Source organism: Anser brachyrhynchus (genome assembly GCF_964034855.1).
Source record: "Anser brachyrhynchus genome assembly, chromosome: 8".
Taxonomy (NCBI): Eukaryota; Metazoa; Chordata; class Aves; order Anseriformes; family Anatidae; genus Anser; species Anser brachyrhynchus.
The window spans coordinates 10365113-10383741 of NC_137702.1; the positions used below are offsets into that span (position 1 = coordinate 10365113).

Genomic DNA, 18629 nt, shown 5'->3' on the forward strand with positions numbered 1-18629 from the left:
CAGCGCAAGCAGGGCACATCCCCGGGGTATGAGGCAGCACCGCTCTCCGAGGGATCTCGGCTCCCTGTGGCACCCAGCTCCTGCACCCCAGGGAGGGGCACAGAGCAGCGGTGGAGCAAGCGGCAGCTGGGCCTTGCTTCACCCTGCACTGCACTGAGTGTGCTGGGGTGTGGGATGTGGTGATGCAGTGTTGCGTCCCCAGCATCCCAGGGGGCTTTCTGCAGGATTTGCTGAGCCCCAGGCAGAATTGGCCCCCAGGGATCAGAGGAGATGGGGAAATGTGGGTCTGGGCAGGGATCTGAAGGGCCAGCAGGACAGTCCCAGAAAGGCTGTAGGAGGGTAAGGAGGGTGATGGCTGTGCTGTCTGCTGCTCTCCCAGCCAGTGCAGCAGGGTGCTGGTGGTGCTGGTGCGGCGAGGGTGCTGTCCCGCAGGTGAATCCTGCTGGGTCTCCCACCCACTCTGGGACACCCTGGATCAGTGTCATGCTGCCTGTTTTCACCTGAGCAGGGCTGTGGCACTGCTCACGCTGAGCTCGGGGCAGCAGCAGGGTGCGAGCCCCAAGCTCCCCATCTGTGATGCTGCCAGCCTCAGGCACCCCTTCCCTGGCGGGGCTGAGCGCATCCTTAGTGCCAGGAGGTGCCCTCTGTACTCCTGCGGGCACCTGGCACAATACACACAGCCTGACAGCAGCATCGCCCACTTGCCAGGTGTCCCTTGCTTCCCCATCCTGACCCCAGGATGAAGCTCGGTGGTTCCCCTGACCTCTTTGTGCCCCGCTGGCAGCGCTGCTCAGCTTCTCCAGGGCTGGAGATCCCCGTCCCCCCAGCCAGAGCCACGCAGCTGCCACGGAAAAGGTGCTGGTTTAATGCTGCATCCCAGCCTGGAGCAAGCCCCCTGACAACACCGTATTCAGGGTGGCTGTGCCCAAACTGCAGTCCTGTCCCTAAAGCCCCGGGCTCAGCTGTGCTTGTTGATGTGGCGGGAATGAGCATGCACAGCCTCCACAAAGGCACCCACGTGCTCGGGGTTCATGTCGGGGTAGAGGCCGTGGCCCAGGTTGGCAATGTAGCGTTGGGTCCCGAAACCTTCCAGCATCTTCTTCACCAGCTCCCCGATCTTCTCCTGCAGATGCGGTGGGAAACCACGTGTCAGCCCAGGGTACCCCATCCCCATCAGTCCGCATCCAGCCTGGGACGTGAGACGGGGGTCACAGGTGGGGAAACCGAGGCTAGAGGCATACAGCTCACCTTGGGCGCATACAGAGCGCAGGGGTCCAGGTTCCCTTGCAGGGTGACGTCTTTCCCTGTCTGGGCACTGCAGTAAGAAGGAAGCAGGTGAGTTGCTGCATGTGGTGCAGAGACCAGGGGGCAGATGGGTGCCTGCAGACCCCACCACGGGGCACGCAGGACCCCTCAGTGCAGCTCCTGGCTGCTGTGAGCACCAGGGCCTGGCTATGCCCACCTCTGGTTTCTCTGAACCAGAAATTTCCAGTCCTGGGATTCAGCAGGGCACCAGGGCAGGCAAAATGGTCAGGGCAGCCAGCCTGGGGTGCAGTGTGGGCACCTGGGTGCTGTGCTGGACTCTTACCGAGCTTCCTGGGGCCGGATGGTCCAGTCGAGACCGACCACCTCGTAGCCAGCTTGGGCCAGGTCACCCAGGGCGTAGTGTGCGTCCTTCGCAAAGATGATCTGGGGAAGGAGGAGACGGGCACTAACTGGGTCAGGCCCCTCTCCAACAGCTGGAGCGCAGGATGCCAGGAACAGACGCACTGCTACATTGGTGACAGGTACCTAGAGCTGAGTCCCTGCACTGGGACTGGGGGGGTTGTCAAGGGATGGGTGCAGCCCTTTGCACTGGTTCCCAGCCTGGTCTTATCCCCTCCCTCCCCTGGCCATGCTCTCACACCACGGACACCTCAGGCAGTTCTGACTCACCATGGGCACCAGCGGCAGCGCCTCTGCTTTCAGCTTGCTCTTCACTCCCCGAGCGATGTCTCGGATGTACGGCAAGGCAAACTCCTGAAACTGCTCTGGGCCCAGGTGCCCCGCGTGCGACTCGAACAGTTGGAGCGCCTGGCAGATACACGGAGCTGGGAGAGCTGCGGGCACCATGCGGTGCCTTGGTCCCTCCTCCTCCCAGAAGCCAGACCCCTTCTGCACCCTGTCCGCAGTCCCTGCCCCCCTGCCTGGACCTGTCCCCACGCCCAGGACATACCTGCGCTCCAGCAGCCACCTGCCCCACCAGGTAGTCGGTGACAACGTCAGCCAGCAGCCGCAGCAGTTGGTGGCTCGCTTCAGGGTGACGGTAGAGCCAGCTCTTGGCCTTGGACATTGTAGTGGAGCCGCCCCCTTCAATCATGTAGGACATAAGCGTCCACTGCGGGAAAGAGGAGCGGAGTGAGGAGGGTGACTAAGATGGAAAACATGCGAGGGGCTGGTAATGGGGTCGGTGTTGAAGATAGACCCCTACGCAGCAGCAGCAGCTCTGCATTTAGTGTCCCCTACACATGTAGGAGGGCCGCGAGCTGGTCCTTGCAGCTCTGGGGGTGCCAGGACCAGAGTCACCCCAGAGGGAAGAGCAGGGAACCCCACCTTGCAGAGCCTCGTCACTTACAGGTGCCCCGGAGAAGCCGATGAGGGGCACTTTGCCCTCCAGGCTGTGTCGTGTCAGCGTGATGGCCTGGAAGACATAACCCAGCTCTGCGGTCACGTCCACCTTCTTCCGTAGTTTCAGCAGATCCTCCACCTCCTTCAGGGGCTCTGGGAATGTGGGTCCTTTGCCAGGGACCATGACAACCTCCATGCCCAGTGCCTGGGAACAGGGGAGAATGGAATAACGGTCCCAGACCCAGCCCCGTTCCCAGCCACTGCTCCCCACTACCAGCCGTGACTCTCACCTGAGGCACCACCAAGATGTCAGAGAAAATGATAGCAGCATCCAGGGGGAATCGTCTGAGGGGCTGTGGATAGCAGAGGGGAAGAGGCAGCATGAGTGAGGGGCTGGGACACACACGTGCAGCAGTGGGGTCCCCAGGATGGGACAGGGCCCTGTCTGATAACCAAGGACCCCTGAGCTAAGATTTGGGCTGCACAACCTACTGGGGCCACCTGGAGGTAAGGGCCAGACCTAAGGTTTCTCCCCATCCCCATTCCAGAGGGGATGGTGGACACACAGCCTCCCCGGGGGACGCTCACCTGTAGCGTCAGCTCACAGCACAACTTGGGGCTCCGGCAAGTGGCAAAGAAATCCTGTGCAGCCCGGGTCTCCCGAAACTCTGCAAGGAACCTGCAGCTGTGACAAGGTGCGTGCTGCCCCCCCCTGTCACCGCCCCCCAACCCCTCACGCCGCCACCGACTCACCAGGCAGGTAGCGCCCTGCCTGCCGCATGCACCACACCGGGGTGTGCTCCGTCTCCTCGCCGCGCGCCGCACGCAGGAACGTGTCATTCTTCAGCTTGGGGAAGCCTTTGGGGCTGCAGGAGAAAAAGCAGAGGGGTGTTAGCACCAAAGAGGGGACCGGGTGCCCCGCCAGGACCCTGGGGCTGCAGGTGCAGGGCTGGTGGCTCGTCCCTGCTCCCCGGCCGGTGACTGCAGGGTAGGGGTTTGCACCCAGCTGGGTCCATGGTGACAAATGCTCCCTCCTTGTCACCTCCCAGGGCCTCTTTGGGGGGGACGGCAGGGCCCTCCCTGGGGACAGGCAATGCCCAGCCCCCGGTCTGTGAGATTACGTTATCAGGGGCAGCAGTTGCTCCTGCCTGGGGAGATTTGGGACCAGCAGGGCCCGGGGCACTGGCAGCCCTGCCGCGGGCTGTCCCCAGCCCCTATCTGCGCCGTGCAGCACGGGGATGGCGGCGTGGGGCAGGGTCCCCAGAGCTCCAGGCGCCCGCAGAGCTGGTCACCCCATGTCCCCAACCTCCTCCCGGTGCTGTCACCGCTCCTGAGCTGCAGCCCAGGCTGCCCACGCATGGGGTGGGACGGGGACCCTGCAGGGGTCAGCCAGCACCGTCCTGCTCTGACGGGTGGGGGCCGCAGGGACAGATGCTCAGAACCTCCATGGGGGTCCAGTGCCGCTCCAGTGTCCCCAGTGAGCCATCTGAGGGCGGGATCGGCTCCCCAGTGCCACACCAGCGTCCCCAGTGCCACAGCAGCGTCCCCTGGGTCATACCACCCCAGTGCCACAACAGTGTCCCCAGTGCCACAGCACTGTCCCCAGGGTCAACCAACACCTCCCCAGTGTCCCCAGTACCACACCACCCCAGTGCCACCCCAGTGTCCCCAGTGCAACCCCAGAGCCCCCAGTGCGGGATCCCAGCTCCACGCACCAGTGTCCCCAGTTCCACACTTGGATCGCACCAGTGTCCCCCCCAAGGGACCCCCGGGCCACACCGGCGACCCCCTCACGGGACCCGGAGCGGGCACAGGGGCAGCCCCGCGGGTCCCCGCTACTCACACCAGCCGCTCGCCTCCCTCCATCCTGCGCCGCTTCCCGGCCCGCCCCGCTCGATCCTGCACCGCCCCCCGCCCCGCCTCACGGCCGCCGCCATCTTAGCACCACCCCGCCCCGCCGCCTCCGGCACGGCCGCCGCCATCTTGCCCCGCCCTGTCCCCGTCCGTACGCCGCCATCTTGCCCCGCTCCCCGCCCCTCCGTACGCCGCACGGGCGCCGCCATCTTGCCTCCGTCCTCCCCTCGGGCGCCGCCATCTTGCCCCGGCGGCGGGCGGGGTTTGCCGTAAACCCGCGAGTACCGACCCCCCCCCGCCCTCCTCCTCCCGGTGCCGGTGCCCGGTGCCCGGAGCGCGATGCGTGCGGGCGGGGAGGCTCCGCACCAGGTGCTGGGCCGGCTGCGGTTCCTGCTGCAGTGCAGCGAGTGCTTCCGCCGCGCCCGGGCGCTGCCCGCCGCGCTGTGCTACGTGCCCCGGGAGGTGCAGTACAAGATCTGCAAGGACCCCGCCGCCGCCGCCGCCGCCGCCGCCGCCCGCAGCCTGCTCAGCGTCTGGGACAGCCCGGGGCCGGCGCGGGGCGGCAAGCGGGCGGCGCGGGCCACCATCGAGGTGCGGAAGGGCGGCTGCCTCCGCGCCACCGGCGAGGAGTACTGCAACGGCGCCGGGCTCTGGGTGAAGCTCAGCAAGGTAACGGAGAGGGCACCGGACCCCCCTTTGCCTCCCCCGCCCTCTATCCCCGCCGAGCCCTCCCCGGGGTGCCCCTCCGGGACCGGGAGGCCGCTCCGCCCTGCCCCGCCCGCGGAGGGGCCCGGCCGCCCCCCCCCGGCCGCCCCCGGTCACCGCACGGCGCCCCCCGTCACCGCCCTGCCTCCGCCGCCTGGCCCCTGTCGCCCCCCGGTCACCCCCTGTCACCGCCGGGTGCCTCCTGCCGCCCCCACCGCCACCCCCTGGCACCCCCCCCCCCATGTTTCCCTCCTGCTGCCCCCCGTCCCCCTCCAGCCCAGCACACCACACCCCGCAGCCCAGATCCTTTGGGCACAGGACGCACCGCCCTCCTCCTGCCCCGGGTCCAGGCCTCAGCCACGACCCGAGGATCATTTTCCTACTCCTGCAGGAAAACAGAGTGTGGGCAGGGCGTCTGGGGGGTCTGCCACAGCACCTCGGGGCCCTACATGCAACAGTGAACACGCCTCTGGTGGCCAGGGCTGTAGCAGGGTCACGGTGGTGCCTGTCTGAACACAGGCAGTGTTTCTGAGCAGGACAGGCTCGGGGGGTTTATTTAAACCTTTGACAGATTTGCCATCCCTTGGGGTCTACAGCATCTTGGTGTGCGTTGCCTGTCTTCTCCCCTCTGCCTCTGTCCCGTGGTTGAGCCCGGGATGGAGATCCCAACAGAACGCGTTTTCCCATGCAGGAGCAGCTGGAAGAGTACAAGAGTGGCTGTGATCTGGAGGAAGGCTGGGTCCTGGTGTGCAAGCACGCAGAAGGAGGGGACAGGCTGGTCCCGGTCGAGTCCACGGAGAGGATCCAGAGGCAGCAGCAGCTGTTTGGGGTTGATTACAAACCTGTGATCAGGTACGGAGCTGTGGCTCACATCCTTTCTTCTCTGTACGTCATAATAACTGACATGGCTCCCTGGGCGGCTTCAGAAGCACACGTGCAGCATCTTGCTTTCCTGGCATCTTGGAAGGGTGCAACATGCAGGAAATGTCAAAATCCCCCTGCAGACCCTGACTTAGAAAAGAAATCAAGATTTTGCTGCCCACAGTGAGGAGCTGGAGAGGTGTTAAACCTTAGGTGTCTGTATTTTAGAGTCTTTAGCTTGTTAATAATCTGAACCTGCTGTCTTCATTTGATGTCTCATTTTCCTTGCATGGAAGAGAGCAGTGAAGCTTTCATCCAGCTATGTCCTGCTGCTTGAGATTTTGTTGTATTGTCCCTCAGCCCTTTCTGCTCTGGACTGTAAAGCCCCAGCCCACTTGGCCACTTCTTACATTAAAATGAGGTAATAGGGAGTCCAGATAAGGAGTTACCCAGTTTTGCTTGGTCACGATGCTTGTTACCCACGCAGCTGGGTGTGGACTGGCAGAAGTAAGGATGGTCTGAACAGAAATGGCATCTGATATGACCTGATATGATGGAGGAAGGAGTGTGGTGGGGCTTTAAATTCATGTCTTCCCCTTCCAGCTACTTCTCAACCACCTGCTCCTTTCCCTTGGGATTCTCTCACTCCTTTTCCATCTCGTTTCAGATGGGAGCAAGTGGTGGATCTGACATATTCCCTGCGCCTGGGAGCGAAACCCAAGCCCATGGAGCAGGATGAGGCCGCAGTAGAGAGGCTTCGGTACGAGCTGTTTCGCAGTGCGTGCATGCTTCAGCTGTGGGTGGGTGCAAGCCACCGTCTCTCCCTGGCTGCTCAGACAGCCATCTCTTGTCAGCTGGGGAGTGGGGGAAGACAAGCAGTGGGGAAGCAAAGGGGAGCAGGGCTCAGCACTGCTCCTGCTACTAAACCAGAAAGCAGGGTGAGACCAAGGCAAGCAGGACATGGAGCTGCATTCCCTGACCTATTCACCTGGCAGGAGTCACTGCAGCCTTGCTGTCCTTGTGTCTCCAGACTGCTGACCGCTTTGCCCTGGTAGGTTTGTGCCCCCGACATGGACTTACGAATGCGATGAAGACCTGGTGCATTTCTTGTATGATCATATTGGGAAAGAGGACGAGAACTTGGGCAGCGTCAAGCAGTATGTGGACAGCATCGATGTCTCATCCTACACGGTGAGTAGCGTGTGGGGAAAAGGAGCAAGGCTGCATCAGCCCTGCTGTGCCGTTGGGGTAGGGAGCGTGCATGGTGTTCTGCCCTGCTCTGAGTTGGTCTGGTCTGTGTTTGAGGATATGGGAGGGACGGCGTAGTTCCAGAGGGGAGTGTCACTCAGTGTATTGTGTAATGAGGCCTCTGGAGGAACTGTACAAGCTGTGATCCCAGAAGCAAATGCTAATACTAGCTGCTAAGCTGGTTTTAGGGAGAGTTTCATACTCTGCAGTCTGTGTGTGATTCCAGAGTACGCTGGCAAGTCAGCCCCAGCTTCCCGTGCGCTCTGTACTGCTTGTGTCTTCCCACAGCCCAGCAAATGGGAACGAGCCCTCTGGCTCTACGATTCATGTCAAAAGTAGCCACTAAGGGGAAGTTAATCCTACCCCTATCTGATCCTCCCTTCATTCACTGCCCTTTTCCAGGAAGACTTCAATGTGTCGTGTTTGACCGACAGCCATGCCGACACGTACTGGGAGAGTGACGGGTCCCAGGGCCAGCACTGGGTGCGGCTCAACATGAAGAAAGGCACCATCGTCAAGTGAGGCTTTTCTCCTCTGTCTGCTGGCTTGCAGCTGGGGCAGGCACTGCAGCCCCTGCTCTGTGCATGAGCCTGTCACAGCCCTAGGTTGCCCTGCTCTCCCTGCCCCTCGTCCCCTGCTCTGGCTCTGGGCTTGAAAGGCACTTAGCCAGCATTGTCAGCGGTACCCAGGGGGCCCAGCACCGTCTGTCTGTGCCTGGACCAGGCCACGAGGGGGGAGCAGTGGTGGGTGTTGAGATGCAGAGCTGTCTTCTCATTTCATGCTTCCTTTTGCAGGAAGCTCCTGCTGACCGTTGACACCACAGATGAGAACTTCATGCCCAAGCGGGTCGCTGTGTACGGGGGTGAGGGGGACAATCTGAAGAAACTGAATGATGTCGGCATTGATGAGTGAGTGGATGGAGGTGGGGAGTGTAGCATGGCCCCTCCAGGGGCCTGAGGCACTGGGCACCCCAATCATAAGCAGTCATGCTAGCACCAGCCTTGCTTTAGAGTCCCAGGGCCTTGGGAGAAGCATGCTGCATCTCTGCAGCCTAACAGGCACTGTGAAACCCCATTCCCATCTCCTACAAGCCTGGCCTTGATGGTTAGCACAGAAATGCCAATGCAACCCTGTAGCTGCTGGGTTAATTCAGGCAGCTGTGCTGTCTTGTGGGACCAAACAGGAGCATGTTGCCTAGGCCTGAGACACCAGGAGGCTCGAGCATTCGCGTGGACCGTGTTGTGGCAGTGATGGAGACGGGTGCCTGGGTCTGGGTTCCTCCTTCAGCCTCCTATTTCAAGGATGCAAGCCCTCTTTCCTTACAAGCAGCCAAGTGGATTGTGGCAGGATGAACAAGGGAACAGCTCTGCAGCCCCTGTCTGTTCTGTGCTTGCAGGAGTTACATTGGGGATGTGTGCGTCCTTGAGGACATGACGACGCACCTGCCTGTCATTGAGATCCGGATTGTGGAGTGCAGAGGTAGGGCTGTGTGTTATGGCCACATGCATAACGCACCTGTGACGTACTGTACATTTATTTTGTTCCCGTGGCTTGTACTTCTTGGCCCTGTTGGCTGTTTCAAATGAGATGTGAAAGAACCATGGGAAACTCCAGGGCAACCTGGAGGTTTGCAAGCCGTGTGCTTTCAGCCTGTTTTTCCCTACCTCTGTTTCTTTTGTTGTTGTTTTTATTCTTCTGTAAATCCCCCAATTCTAAACAAAGGTATTTCAGGCTCCCAGTGCTGATGAGGATGGTCATGTTCCTAGTGCTTTTACTTACAGCCCTCTCTCACACAACTGGCTTGCTGGGGCTGGAAGGCTTGCTTTCTCACGGGCTTAGCGTATTATCTGTTGGTCTTCCTTTGGCAGATGATGGGATTGACGTTCGCCTCCGGGGCATCAAAATCAAATCCTCCCGACAGAGGGACTTGGGGCTCAGTGCCGACATGTTCCAGCTGGCCAATTTAGTACGCTACCCGCGCCTGGAAGGGACAGACCCTGACCTGCTGTACCGGAGGGCTGTGCTCATTCAGAGGTACTGCATGGAGGGGGCACACTGTGGGGTGCTGTCTGCAGGGATTGGTGACCTCTCTAGCCCAAATAGGGCTAGAAGCTGTAAAGCTGTGTGACTGCCCTTGAGACAAGCATCCTGGAGGAAATAGCAGAGGCTTTTAAGAGCAACGTGGGTTTTCTGGGGTAGCTTCCCTACATTTTAAGAGGAATCCTGCAGCTCAAGTTCAGCCTCTTGCATGTTGCCGGTGCAGCATATCTATGCTGAGGGAGGGAAAGGGGTGGGGGAGCAGGTGAATGCAGAGTCCCTTGTGAGAAGTGCATGGTCCCTGAGGTGCTGAGGGAGTGGGCATTTGGTACCAAAGGCTCTGTGATTTAAAAGGCCAAGCTGGGTTGTGTTTGGATCAGTTGCTGCTTTTCTGCTTGTGTCTGGACTGCCTGGCCTGGAACAGGCTTATGCAGATGCCTGTCCCTCCAGGGTGTCGCAGTTCTGTCTTTGGGATTTAGGTTCATCAAGCTCCTGGATAGTGTCCTGCATCACTTGGTGCCAGCCTGGGATCACACTATTGGCACGTTCAGCAAACTCAAGGTGAGTGATTCCCTCTGTGTCTTACGGGGCCTCAGTCTGGCAGGGTGATTGAACTTGGGCTGTGGCAAGGGAGACAGTCAGTCCTTGTTGCCTTTAAAGCAGCTCAAGGGAAATACCTGGCTGAGATCCATTCATTAAAGCTGTGAAAGGCGATATTGTTTTAGAGACTAGTTTCCTGCTAGAACACTGGTGGGGGAAACGTGTAGCTATGCAGTAACAAGTAGAATGAAAACAGGACTCTGGGGTGAGAGCACTGCATCCACAAAAGGACCCAGACCATAGCAGAACCGGGTGTGTGAGCTGGGCACACATCCCCTCTGAGATCGCAGCCCAGGACGCTCTGTTCCTGCACTTGCTGCCAGCAGTTTTGAGCTGGCTGTGTCCAAATGGCAAGGCTTCTTACCAATGACTATTTTCTGGCTTTTGATTTGTGTCTTTCTCATAAGACTCAGCTTGTCCCTCCAGTTGTCTGTTTTCCTCACATCTTTTCCCAGAATGCATATGCCTGGCATTGCTAGGGTAGGCCAATTCTGTGTGTTTCCAGACAGAACTCTCTAGTGTTAGAGAGCACTGCAATTCCTGTGCCAGCTTAGCTTAAGACCCAAAGCATTTGAGGATTCTTGTTTGTCTAGCAAAGCTTGGTTTGATTACAAATAGGAGCAATAGTAAGACTTATGTTGTGGTGAGAGTGAGGGAGAGTCCAAGCAGCACTGGAGTGTGAGTATCAGATGACTGCTGATGGGAGAGAGGATTGGGCTTGCTATCTCCGTGAAGCCAGAAAGTAAATTCTTTCACAGACATCAGATCAGATGGAGCAAATGCTGTCAAGGAGAATGTGGCTGTGTGTGGAAGGCAGAGCTTCTGGGAAGGGAAAAGACCTGGCAGTGCAGTGGCTTCAGTAGGAAGCAGGTAATGTTTTGGGCACTGGGCACTTCTGACATTTTGAACTTCCCTGTTGGCAGCATATCAAGCAGTTCCTGTTGCTGTCCAAGAGGCGCACAGCTCTCATTACCCAGTGTCTGAAGGACTCGGAGACGAGCAAGCCCAACTTCATGCCGCGCCTCTATATTAACAGACGCCTGGCTATGGAGCACCGAGACAACCCTGCTCTGGACCCCAGTTGCAAGAACGCTGTCTTCACCCAGGTACTGCTCCTCCTGGAGATGTCCCCACTGCTCTGAGGAGAGCAGAGCACCCTAAAACCAAAATGAACCACGTGGAGGTGGGTGGAGGGGGCAGCTTGGGAGCTGGAGTAACCTGGTGACTTCAAGGCTTCTTCGCATGACTCCTAGACTCTGTGGTTACATAGTGCCTATGGTCCCTTATCCAGGAATATCTTCTAGGAGGGATTTGGGATATGTGAGCTGAAGTCTTTGCTCTGTACTAGACTTTGTGACACGTTGCTAATCCAGAGCATAACAATCTCATTACACTTAAAGGACAGTAAAGACTTCTTGTATGACAACAATAATTCAGCTGCACACCATTCTGTGATTTTACAGCAAATCTTCCTATTGTCATTCTCCCCATCTTCAAAAGACTGATTGCTTGATGTGTGCACAAATAGCTCTGGATGCTGTGAGTTTTCATGTGTTTGGTGCACCTCTGAGACTAGAAAGCTCCAAGGATTGGCTGGGCTCCTAGACCATTTAGAGATCAGCTTCAGTCAGTATTTAGGGAGTTGAGACAAACCAGATTCCTTCCAATTTTCAGCCTTCACTTGGTACCAGTTCTCCTGGAGAGGGGATACCAGCCTTGATCTTCTCTGTTGCAGGTATATGAAGGCCTGAAACCCTCTGACAAGTTTGAAAAGCCTCTGGATTATAGGTGAGCAGCATCTGGGGTAGGGAGGGGAGCGTGCAGTGCTGGGAGCTGTGTCCTCTGTCACAGCAGGGTGTTTGGGAAGCGCCTGCGTGTCCTGTGCTCTGGAGAGGGTTTGCTAGGGCGGGAGCCAGCTCAGCCATGGGATCGGGGCCTGTTCCCCAAGGTGTTTCCTCCCTGCTGAGGACGCAGCTGACTCTGGAGATTGAGGTTTTGTCCTGTCCTAAGCCAAGGCTGGTCTGCCACAGACCCCTGGTGTCCCTGCTGCCTCTCCAGTCTCTCCTTGGGTCTGGGCGTGCAGGGGTTGAGCAGCCACTCAGGCAGTGCCTGGTTCTCCACAGGTGGCCGCTGCGTTACGACCAGTGGTGGGAGTGCAAATTCATCGCAGAGGGCATCATTGACCAAGGTAGGGGCTGCGGGGGGAAGGGGCTCCTCTGGGGCAGAACTGGAGGTTGGTGGGGTGACTCTGTTGCTGCGGGGCTTCTCGTTAACTTCCAGCGTTACTGCTGCTGGAGGAGAGAGGGAAGGCAGCTCCCCTTGTCCTGCTACCCCTTGTGATGTCCTGGGTGAGGAGTACTGAGTGCTGACACAGGTATCAGACCTCCGTTAGTCATTAGCAGCAACTTTGACAGTGCCAGTGTCAATAACCAGACAGCCACTCTGGCTATCCTTCTCAGGCCAGACCAGGGATGTTAATTCTATTGTCTTATTTCCTCTGGTGCCGTAAGGCTGTGGCAGGAGCCGCCTGCTCAGCTGTGGGCTGGGCTGAACCATAATTCCTTGTCTTTTTGTTCCATAGCTCCGAGAACCACCACAGGAGGAGTTTCCATCACTAAAAATGCCATTCTTTTGGGATTGCAGGTGGCGGTTTTCGGGACAGCTTGGCGGACATGTCAGAGGAGCTGTGCCCCAGCTCAGCAGACACTCCTGTGCCCCTGCCCTTCTTTGTGCGCACGTCCAACCAGGTGCTGGGGGTTGGGGTACTTGAGGCAGACAGTGCCTAGTGCACAGTGCTGTGCCTGGCAAAGCAGTGCTGTCCCTGTCCCCTCGCGTGCCTGGGATGCACCTACCTTTGTGAGTCAAAAGCCTTTCCTCATGAACCCTGAAGGGCTGGACAGGTTGCTTTGTGACATTTAGTTTTAGGATTAGTTGATAAGTGTCTGGATACTTCTCTCGCTAGGAATATTGCCAAGGGTGTTGGGTGGGGTTTAGCCCTCTTCCATTGTGAGAAATCCCCAGGGTCACTGCAAAAACTGTTTGTGGTGCTTCATGCTGGGCTGAGATTATGACTCGGAGTTTTGACTCTTGCTCCTGTAGGGCAACAGCACTGGAGAAGCTAGGGACATGTATGTCCCCAACCCCTCCTGTAAAGACTTCCCAAAGTACGAGTGGATCGGGCAGATCATGGGAGCAGCTCTGAGGGGCAAGGAGTTTCTGGTGAGTTTTCAACCCTGTCTGTGAATTGAGTTTTGCCACAAAGGGGATTGTTAGTCGTTTTCTGCAGCCTGTCCAACAGGAGCACAGGCAGGCCCTGTCACACACTGGGGAATAAGGTGTTTGTCAGGATTTGGGGCTGAAGTATTAGGAGACCTCACAGTCTGAGGTTTGGGAGATGCTGCTGGGAGCCTGGGAGAGGGTGTCCGGTCTCTGCTAACTTCCGTGTAGGCCGAGGTACCTGATGAGCCCTGCATGAGGACAGGGAGAGTGAGGAACCTCCTTTGTGGTTGAGCCTCATCTCCATCTCTGGGGACATCTCCTTTCTCACAGACTCAGCAAAATTATTGTTCTCCTTCAGGTCCTGGCTCTTCCTGGCTTTGTATGGAAACAATTAACAGGGGAGGAGGTCAGCTGGAGCAAAGACTTCCCTGCTGTGGACTCTGTGCTGGTGAGAGGGGCTGGGAGGCTGTGCCTATGCTGTTCCTTGTAGCGCTCAGCAAGACTGTGATTTGCTTCCCTGCCCCCATGTTGTACTTGCCTCTTTCAAAGATGTGTTAAAAAAAAAAAAACACGCAAAAAGAGCACCATTAGCATTTAATACATCCCTCAGCTAATACAAAGATGTAGTTGTGCTGACTATTGCTTCCAGCAGACAATGCCCCAGGGGCTGCTAAACAGCAAGTGCAGCTGCAGGTCAGCATATCCCGTGCTGTGCTGCTCTCAGTCACTCCAGCCCTTGTCTGGGAAGGGAGGAGATGGGGGCTCAGACACACCCCTGCCCGCTGGGCTTCTCTCTAACAAGCACTTACCTGGGCAGGTGAAGCTCCTGGAGGTGATGGAAGTGATGGACAAAGACACCTTTGAGTTCAAATTTGGGAATGAGCTGACCTACACAACGGTGCTGAGTGACCAGCGCATGGTGGAGCTGATCCCCAACGGCAGCAACACCGTGGTACGCTACGAGGACCGCAAGGAGTTCATCCGCCTGGTGCAGAAGGCTCGACTGGAGGAGAGCAAGGAGCAGGTAACGCTGCCCCATAGCATAAGTTGCCATTTGTTCACAGAGACATTTCTTCCAGTCTGTGTCTGATGGAATGCATCGCGATTAATGTCCCTGTGTTCATTAGTGTAATAGCAGGAAGTCCTTCGTGGTGACTTGTAGCAGCATGAGAGACGTGGGATTTTATTCCCAGCTATGATTCAGGCTTCCTGATTGAACTGGAGTGCATCTCTGCGGGATCCTGTTCCCCTTTCTAGGTGCCTTGGAGCATTTGCTGAGCAGTCACCTGGCTTCAGTCCAGTAGTCTCCGGGCTCAACCCTGAGCCAGAACAGTAGGCAAGGCGTGCTGCTCACCTGCTTCGTCTCCTTTTCAGATCATGGCCATGCAGGCTGGGCTGCTGAAGGTGGTGCCCCAAGCTGTTCTTGACCTCCTCACCTGGCAGGAGCTGGAAAAGAAAGTCTGTGGAGACCCTGAAGTCACAGTTGACGCCCTGAAGAAGCTCAGTAAGTGAAGGGCTCTGCCGAAAATTCTTTCCCTGAAAACATTCTATCCATGCTGGGACAAGGAGAGGTGTGGGAGGCAGATACTAGCTTTTATTACAGTAAGAATGTGGGCCACTTTGTGCCCTTAGCTGGATGCTGACAGGGGCAGGGGTTCTGCAGTTCCCATCCTGGGCTTCAGAGGAGGGGTGGGACATCTATGGGATGCCAGTAACTGAGCTTCTCTGGAGCTGAGACATGGATCTGGACATGTTTTCTGGGGGAGGCCTGAGTACATGTGTTCCTTGCACCCTGGGTCTTTGTGCTCACACCCTGCAAGTACCTCAGAGCTTCTTTCTGTGCTTGTAGAGGACCTATGGATGAGCAGGGGAGACCCTGCTCTTATTTATCCATGAGGAGCTGGAATCTCTAATAGAATCCTTTTCTGTATCCTTTTTGCCAGCCCGGTTTGAGGACTTTGAGCCACTGGACACCCGTGTTCAGTACTTCTGGGAAGCACTCAACAACTTCACCAATGGTGAGTGACTTGTTCTACCCCTGCACATCTACCCCTATGTGCTGGTGGGAACTGGGAGAGTGAAACCACCCTCGTTGCTGCCTGGGGAACAGGTGGGAACCAAGTAGAGCAAGCTGTTGGGCCAAGGGAAAGCTCACTAATGCTGGGGATACCTGGAAGTGGCTGTACTTGATCTCACATCTCCCTGGAACCTGCTGATGTCTTGGCTCTCCCTTCACAGAGGATCGTAGCCGTTTCCTCAGATTTGTCACTGGCAGAAGCCGCCTTCCAGCACGGATCTACATCTATCCAGACAAACTGGGGTGAGTACGTTTTTTGTGTAGACTGTGAGACTAACAGATCAAAGGGATCTGTGGTCTGCTCTTTCCTGCCTCGTTGGCTTGCTGGTTCTGACCAGTTTGTCACCTTCCCCAAGCTCTGAAACGACAGATGCATTGCCGGAGTCGTCCACCTGCTCCAGTACCCTCTTCTTGCCCAACTATGCCACGTAAGTTTTGTTGCCTCCCTGCTTCTGGGAGATTCTCTCTCTGGGCTCTCTTAGTTTTGATGCTGACCTATAGAGCTCCCATTGCTTTGCCACACTAACGTTCCCCAAACTGCCTTGTGGCTGCTGTGATTTAATCTGTGAGCAGCTCTTGAAGCATAGCCTCCATCTTGTCATCTCAGCTGGCAGATGTAGCAATGGTAATTACTTTTTGTTTTTTCCCCTCTTACCATCCCTAGAGCCAAGGTATGTGAAGAGAAGTTACGCTACGCGGCCTATAACTGCGTGGCCATTGACACGGATATGAGTCCGTGGGAAGAGTGATGTTGCAACCTGACCAAGAAGCACGGACAATCACTTGACAGAACCATGCAGAGGGAAGAGCTCCCTTGTCCCCGCAGGATATGTATATATAATAAACATGTAGGTGTGAAGCCCGGCTCCCTGCAGTGGTAACCAGCACCGCTTTGGACACGGAGGTTTGGAACTTTAGCAGGGTGGGAGCTAGCTTGGAGTGTAAATGGGACTGTAGTCATGAAACCTTGTTCCCAGCCCTCATACATCAAAAAGGTCTGGTAGACTTCTGCAATGAGTGTTTTCTCCAAGCGTCCCCATTGCAGCCTCATAACTTACTCTTTCCAGGTTGTGCTCTGCTCCAAAGAGAAGTGGGTAGGGCCCCGAAGCTGCACAGCAGGTTACAGTACAGGACAAAGAACTGGGAGCTGCAGCTGAGACCATGGGGGTGCTCAGAGAAGCTCGCTGCCCTAGTCTCAGTGTCCTGACCACATTCCTTTGCCTTGTTCCTGACTTAAGTGAGGTCATGGAAATGTGATGATTCATCTAAGTTTATGAAGAAATGGAGCAGGCTGGTGACAGGTGCTGCAGGGGTGCCTCTGACCACCAGGTGTCACGACAGACCTTCACAGCACGACTGTGGGTGCTGTCGGGAGAGGACTCCCATGCTGTTACATCCCACAGAATCCCTGTTCCTGTGACCACCCGTGGTTCCTTGCACGGCAGCAACTGCCGGGGAAGCTGCTCCCCTTCAGGAGGTGGGAACTGTCTACTCCCTCCTGCTCTGTAACCTTCTGGTTCTGCATTCTGCCAAGGCCATGCTGGTAGCCTAGCAGCTGTTCTCCCGGGCACTTTGAGCTATGGTTTTCTCCTAAAAGCCTGTGTTAAAATTAATCTGTTACGGTTCTCATGGAGATGTGCAGGCAGGGCCAAGCTCTTCTCCCAGACAGCGAGGGTAGGAGCACTAGCAGGCAAGGCAGCACTGGGCTCCTCTCTGCCATGGGGAGGAAAGCCTTTGCCCCAGGGGAGAGGAGAGACTGTGGGTATCAGAGGTTGGAGCTCCTTGAGCAGGTTACGTGCTAGCAGGTCAGTGTGTGACTGAGGATCGGGCAATGAAAGCTTTACAGCTTCAAGACTATTGGAAATGTTTCTGGATCTTTCCAGCCCTGAGCAGGATTAGTCATTGCCTGGCACTGTGAGCTCCCAATGTCAGTCTGCTTTTATACCCCAGCTGCACCTCCAGTCCACGTGGTCGGTCGGACCATCGCTAGTAACAGCCACTGAGTCACTATCTCTGCCTTCACTGGCTAATGCTGTGAATTAAGGTTTATCTTGTTTTAACACTTCCTGCCTTTCTGTCCTCTCTTGAAGGAGTCCGTCATCCAGAAATCGCTTCCAGTTGTAAATGAAGTCCTTCCCTTTACCACTTCCCTTGGAAACTGCTGTATTCCCAGACCTGTTGAGGGGCCGTACTGAAAGGAGTGTAGGATCAGCAGAGAGCATGGGCTGAGGTCTCCTGCGCTGCAGTGAGTGGAAGGAGTAGGAAGTGGAGTGAGCAGGGAAGTTGTTTTTGGCAGCCATTTCCTGCAGCAGAGCCTTCCATGTGACATGGTGGGTGTGAAGCCCGGTCTGCTGGAGGAGTTTTTCTGCAGTTATCTCAGAATTGAGCTTATGACTTCGTGGCTGATTTCAACAAGCAGTGTGTACAGGAGCAGGGTCTGTGTGTGAGACCTTTCTGCTCTTGTGGCTGTCGTGTCCTAGGGTGTTTTAAATGGCCAGGAGTGAGCTGGTGAGAGGGCTGTGACCTGCTGGCTTGGCCTTGGGTCAGGAGTGCCGCTGAAGGATCTTCAGCATCAAGCTGGAGAGCCCAGAAAGCAGCGGGGTAAGATGGGATTTAAATGGGCATCCTTTCTGGCCACCGACAGGTTGGAATCAATCCTGCTTTCTCCAGCTTTGCTCACTTGACTCTAAGGGAGAAGAGCAGAAGGTCAGGTCATTTATTGAGCAGAACTACAGAAGTAGGAGGAAAAATGGGCTCCTCTCTGGTGCTTTACTGCAGGGCAGGGGACGGACAGGTGGTTGATGGGCAGCGCGGAGATGGGTAGATAAAATAGCTCTGGTCACCTCCTCCAAAGGCAGAGGGTGAGCTGACATCAGCTGTGAGGACGGACAGGCTCTGTGTTATGGCAACGTGTTGGGGAATGACAACAGCAGTCGTTGCCATGTTTTTATACTGTGCTGTAGAGACCCGTGAAAGCCCTTCCACTTGTAGGAAGAGCCGATCGCTGCAGTGAGGTCAGAGGACAAACGTGGCTGCTGAGTAAGGATCCAAAAAAAAACACCCCACAGATCATGATGTGCAAAGGTTAGCAGGGAACGGGGAGCTGGTAACTCACCTGGCTGTCCTCCGCAGCCTTGTACGTGGTGTTTTAAAGCCAATCACAAGTAAAATTTCTGCTGTGACAGCCCAGCAAATTGCAGAAAAGGTCAGCCTGGCCCTGTTCTGGCCAACGTCAGGAGGCAAAATTAGGTGTAATTTCAGTCCTGGGTTACATTCCTCCTCTTCCTACTCCTCTGATCTCTTAAGCTGTGGGTAGTAGCTGTCTGCTACCATGTTTGACACCGGCCAAGTGCCCCTGCCTGGGACTTGTGCTGCGTGTGGCCAGGGCGAGGGGGCCCTCCTGGGTAGCACAGGGAGCTGG

General features: G+C 56.7%; 2 protein-coding genes across 3 annotated transcripts; one reads left to right on the forward strand and one right to left on the reverse strand.

The window, feature by feature from the left end:
* Positions 1-844: 844 nt before the first annotated feature.
* Positions 845-5633, reverse strand: UROD (uroporphyrinogen decarboxylase). Of its 2 annotated transcripts, none has more exons than XM_080601391.1 (10): positions 5492-5633; positions 3361-3473; positions 3196-3275; positions 2898-2960; positions 2615-2812; positions 2216-2377; positions 1936-2073; positions 1589-1689; positions 1249-1315; positions 845-1123 (listed from the first exon to the last, which is right to left on the reverse strand). In XM_080601391.1, exons 1-10 carry the CDS (start codon positions 5539-5541, stop codon positions 959-961), a joined length of 1137 nt encoding a protein of 378 aa, XP_080457517.1. In that variant the 5' UTR covers positions 5542-5633; the 3' UTR covers positions 845-958. The 2 variants fall into 2 exon arrangements, with proteins under 2 accessions (XP_080457517.1, XP_080457518.1); XM_080601392.1 differs by lacking the exon at positions 5492-5633 and adding an exon at positions 4451-4544.
* On the forward strand, positions 4640-16067 carry HECTD3 (HECT domain E3 ubiquitin protein ligase 3). Its single transcript, XM_080601390.1, has 21 exons — positions 4640-5130; positions 5858-6018; positions 6695-6787; positions 7083-7218; positions 7678-7793; positions 8070-8183; positions 8672-8754; positions 9144-9309; positions 9792-9873; positions 10836-11018; positions 11648-11700; positions 12036-12100; positions 12556-12659; positions 13012-13131; positions 13490-13579; positions 13949-14155; positions 14506-14635; positions 15075-15149; positions 15370-15451; positions 15565-15636; positions 15873-16067. Exons 1-21 carry the CDS (start codon positions 4801-4803, stop codon positions 15955-15957), a joined length of 2547 nt encoding a protein of 848 aa, XP_080457516.1. The 5' UTR covers positions 4640-4800; the 3' UTR covers positions 15958-16067.
* The last annotated feature ends 2562 nt before the right edge of the window (positions 16068-18629 follow it).

Excerpts from the sequence above, each read along its gene's own strand:
- HECTD3 (XM_080601390.1), top strand. The coding sequence starts at position 4,801 with ATGCGTGCGGGCGGGGAGGCTCCGCACCAGGTGCTGGGCCGGCTGCGG. Across the intron at positions 6,788-7,082 it reads GCCGCAGTAGAGAGGCTTCG|GTTTGTGCCCCCGACATGGA; the intron begins GTACGAGCTGTT and ends TTGCCCTGGTAG. Across the intron at positions 11,019-11,647 it reads AGAACGCTGTCTTCACCCAG|GTATATGAAGGCCTGAAACC; the intron begins GTACTGCTCCTC and ends TCTCTGTTGCAG.
- UROD (XM_080601391.1), bottom strand. The coding sequence starts at position 5,541 with ATGATCCTCGGGTCGTGGCTGAGGCCTGGACCCGGGGCAGGAGGAGGG. Across the intron at positions 2,378-2,614 it reads TCGGCTTCTCCGGGGCACCT|TGGACGCTTATGTCCTACAT; the intron begins GTAAGTGACGAG and ends TCTTTCCCGCAG. Across the intron at positions 1,690-1,935 it reads CGCTGCCGCTGGTGCCCATG|ATCATCTTTGCGAAGGACGC; the intron begins GTGAGTCAGAAC and ends CTCCTTCCCCAG.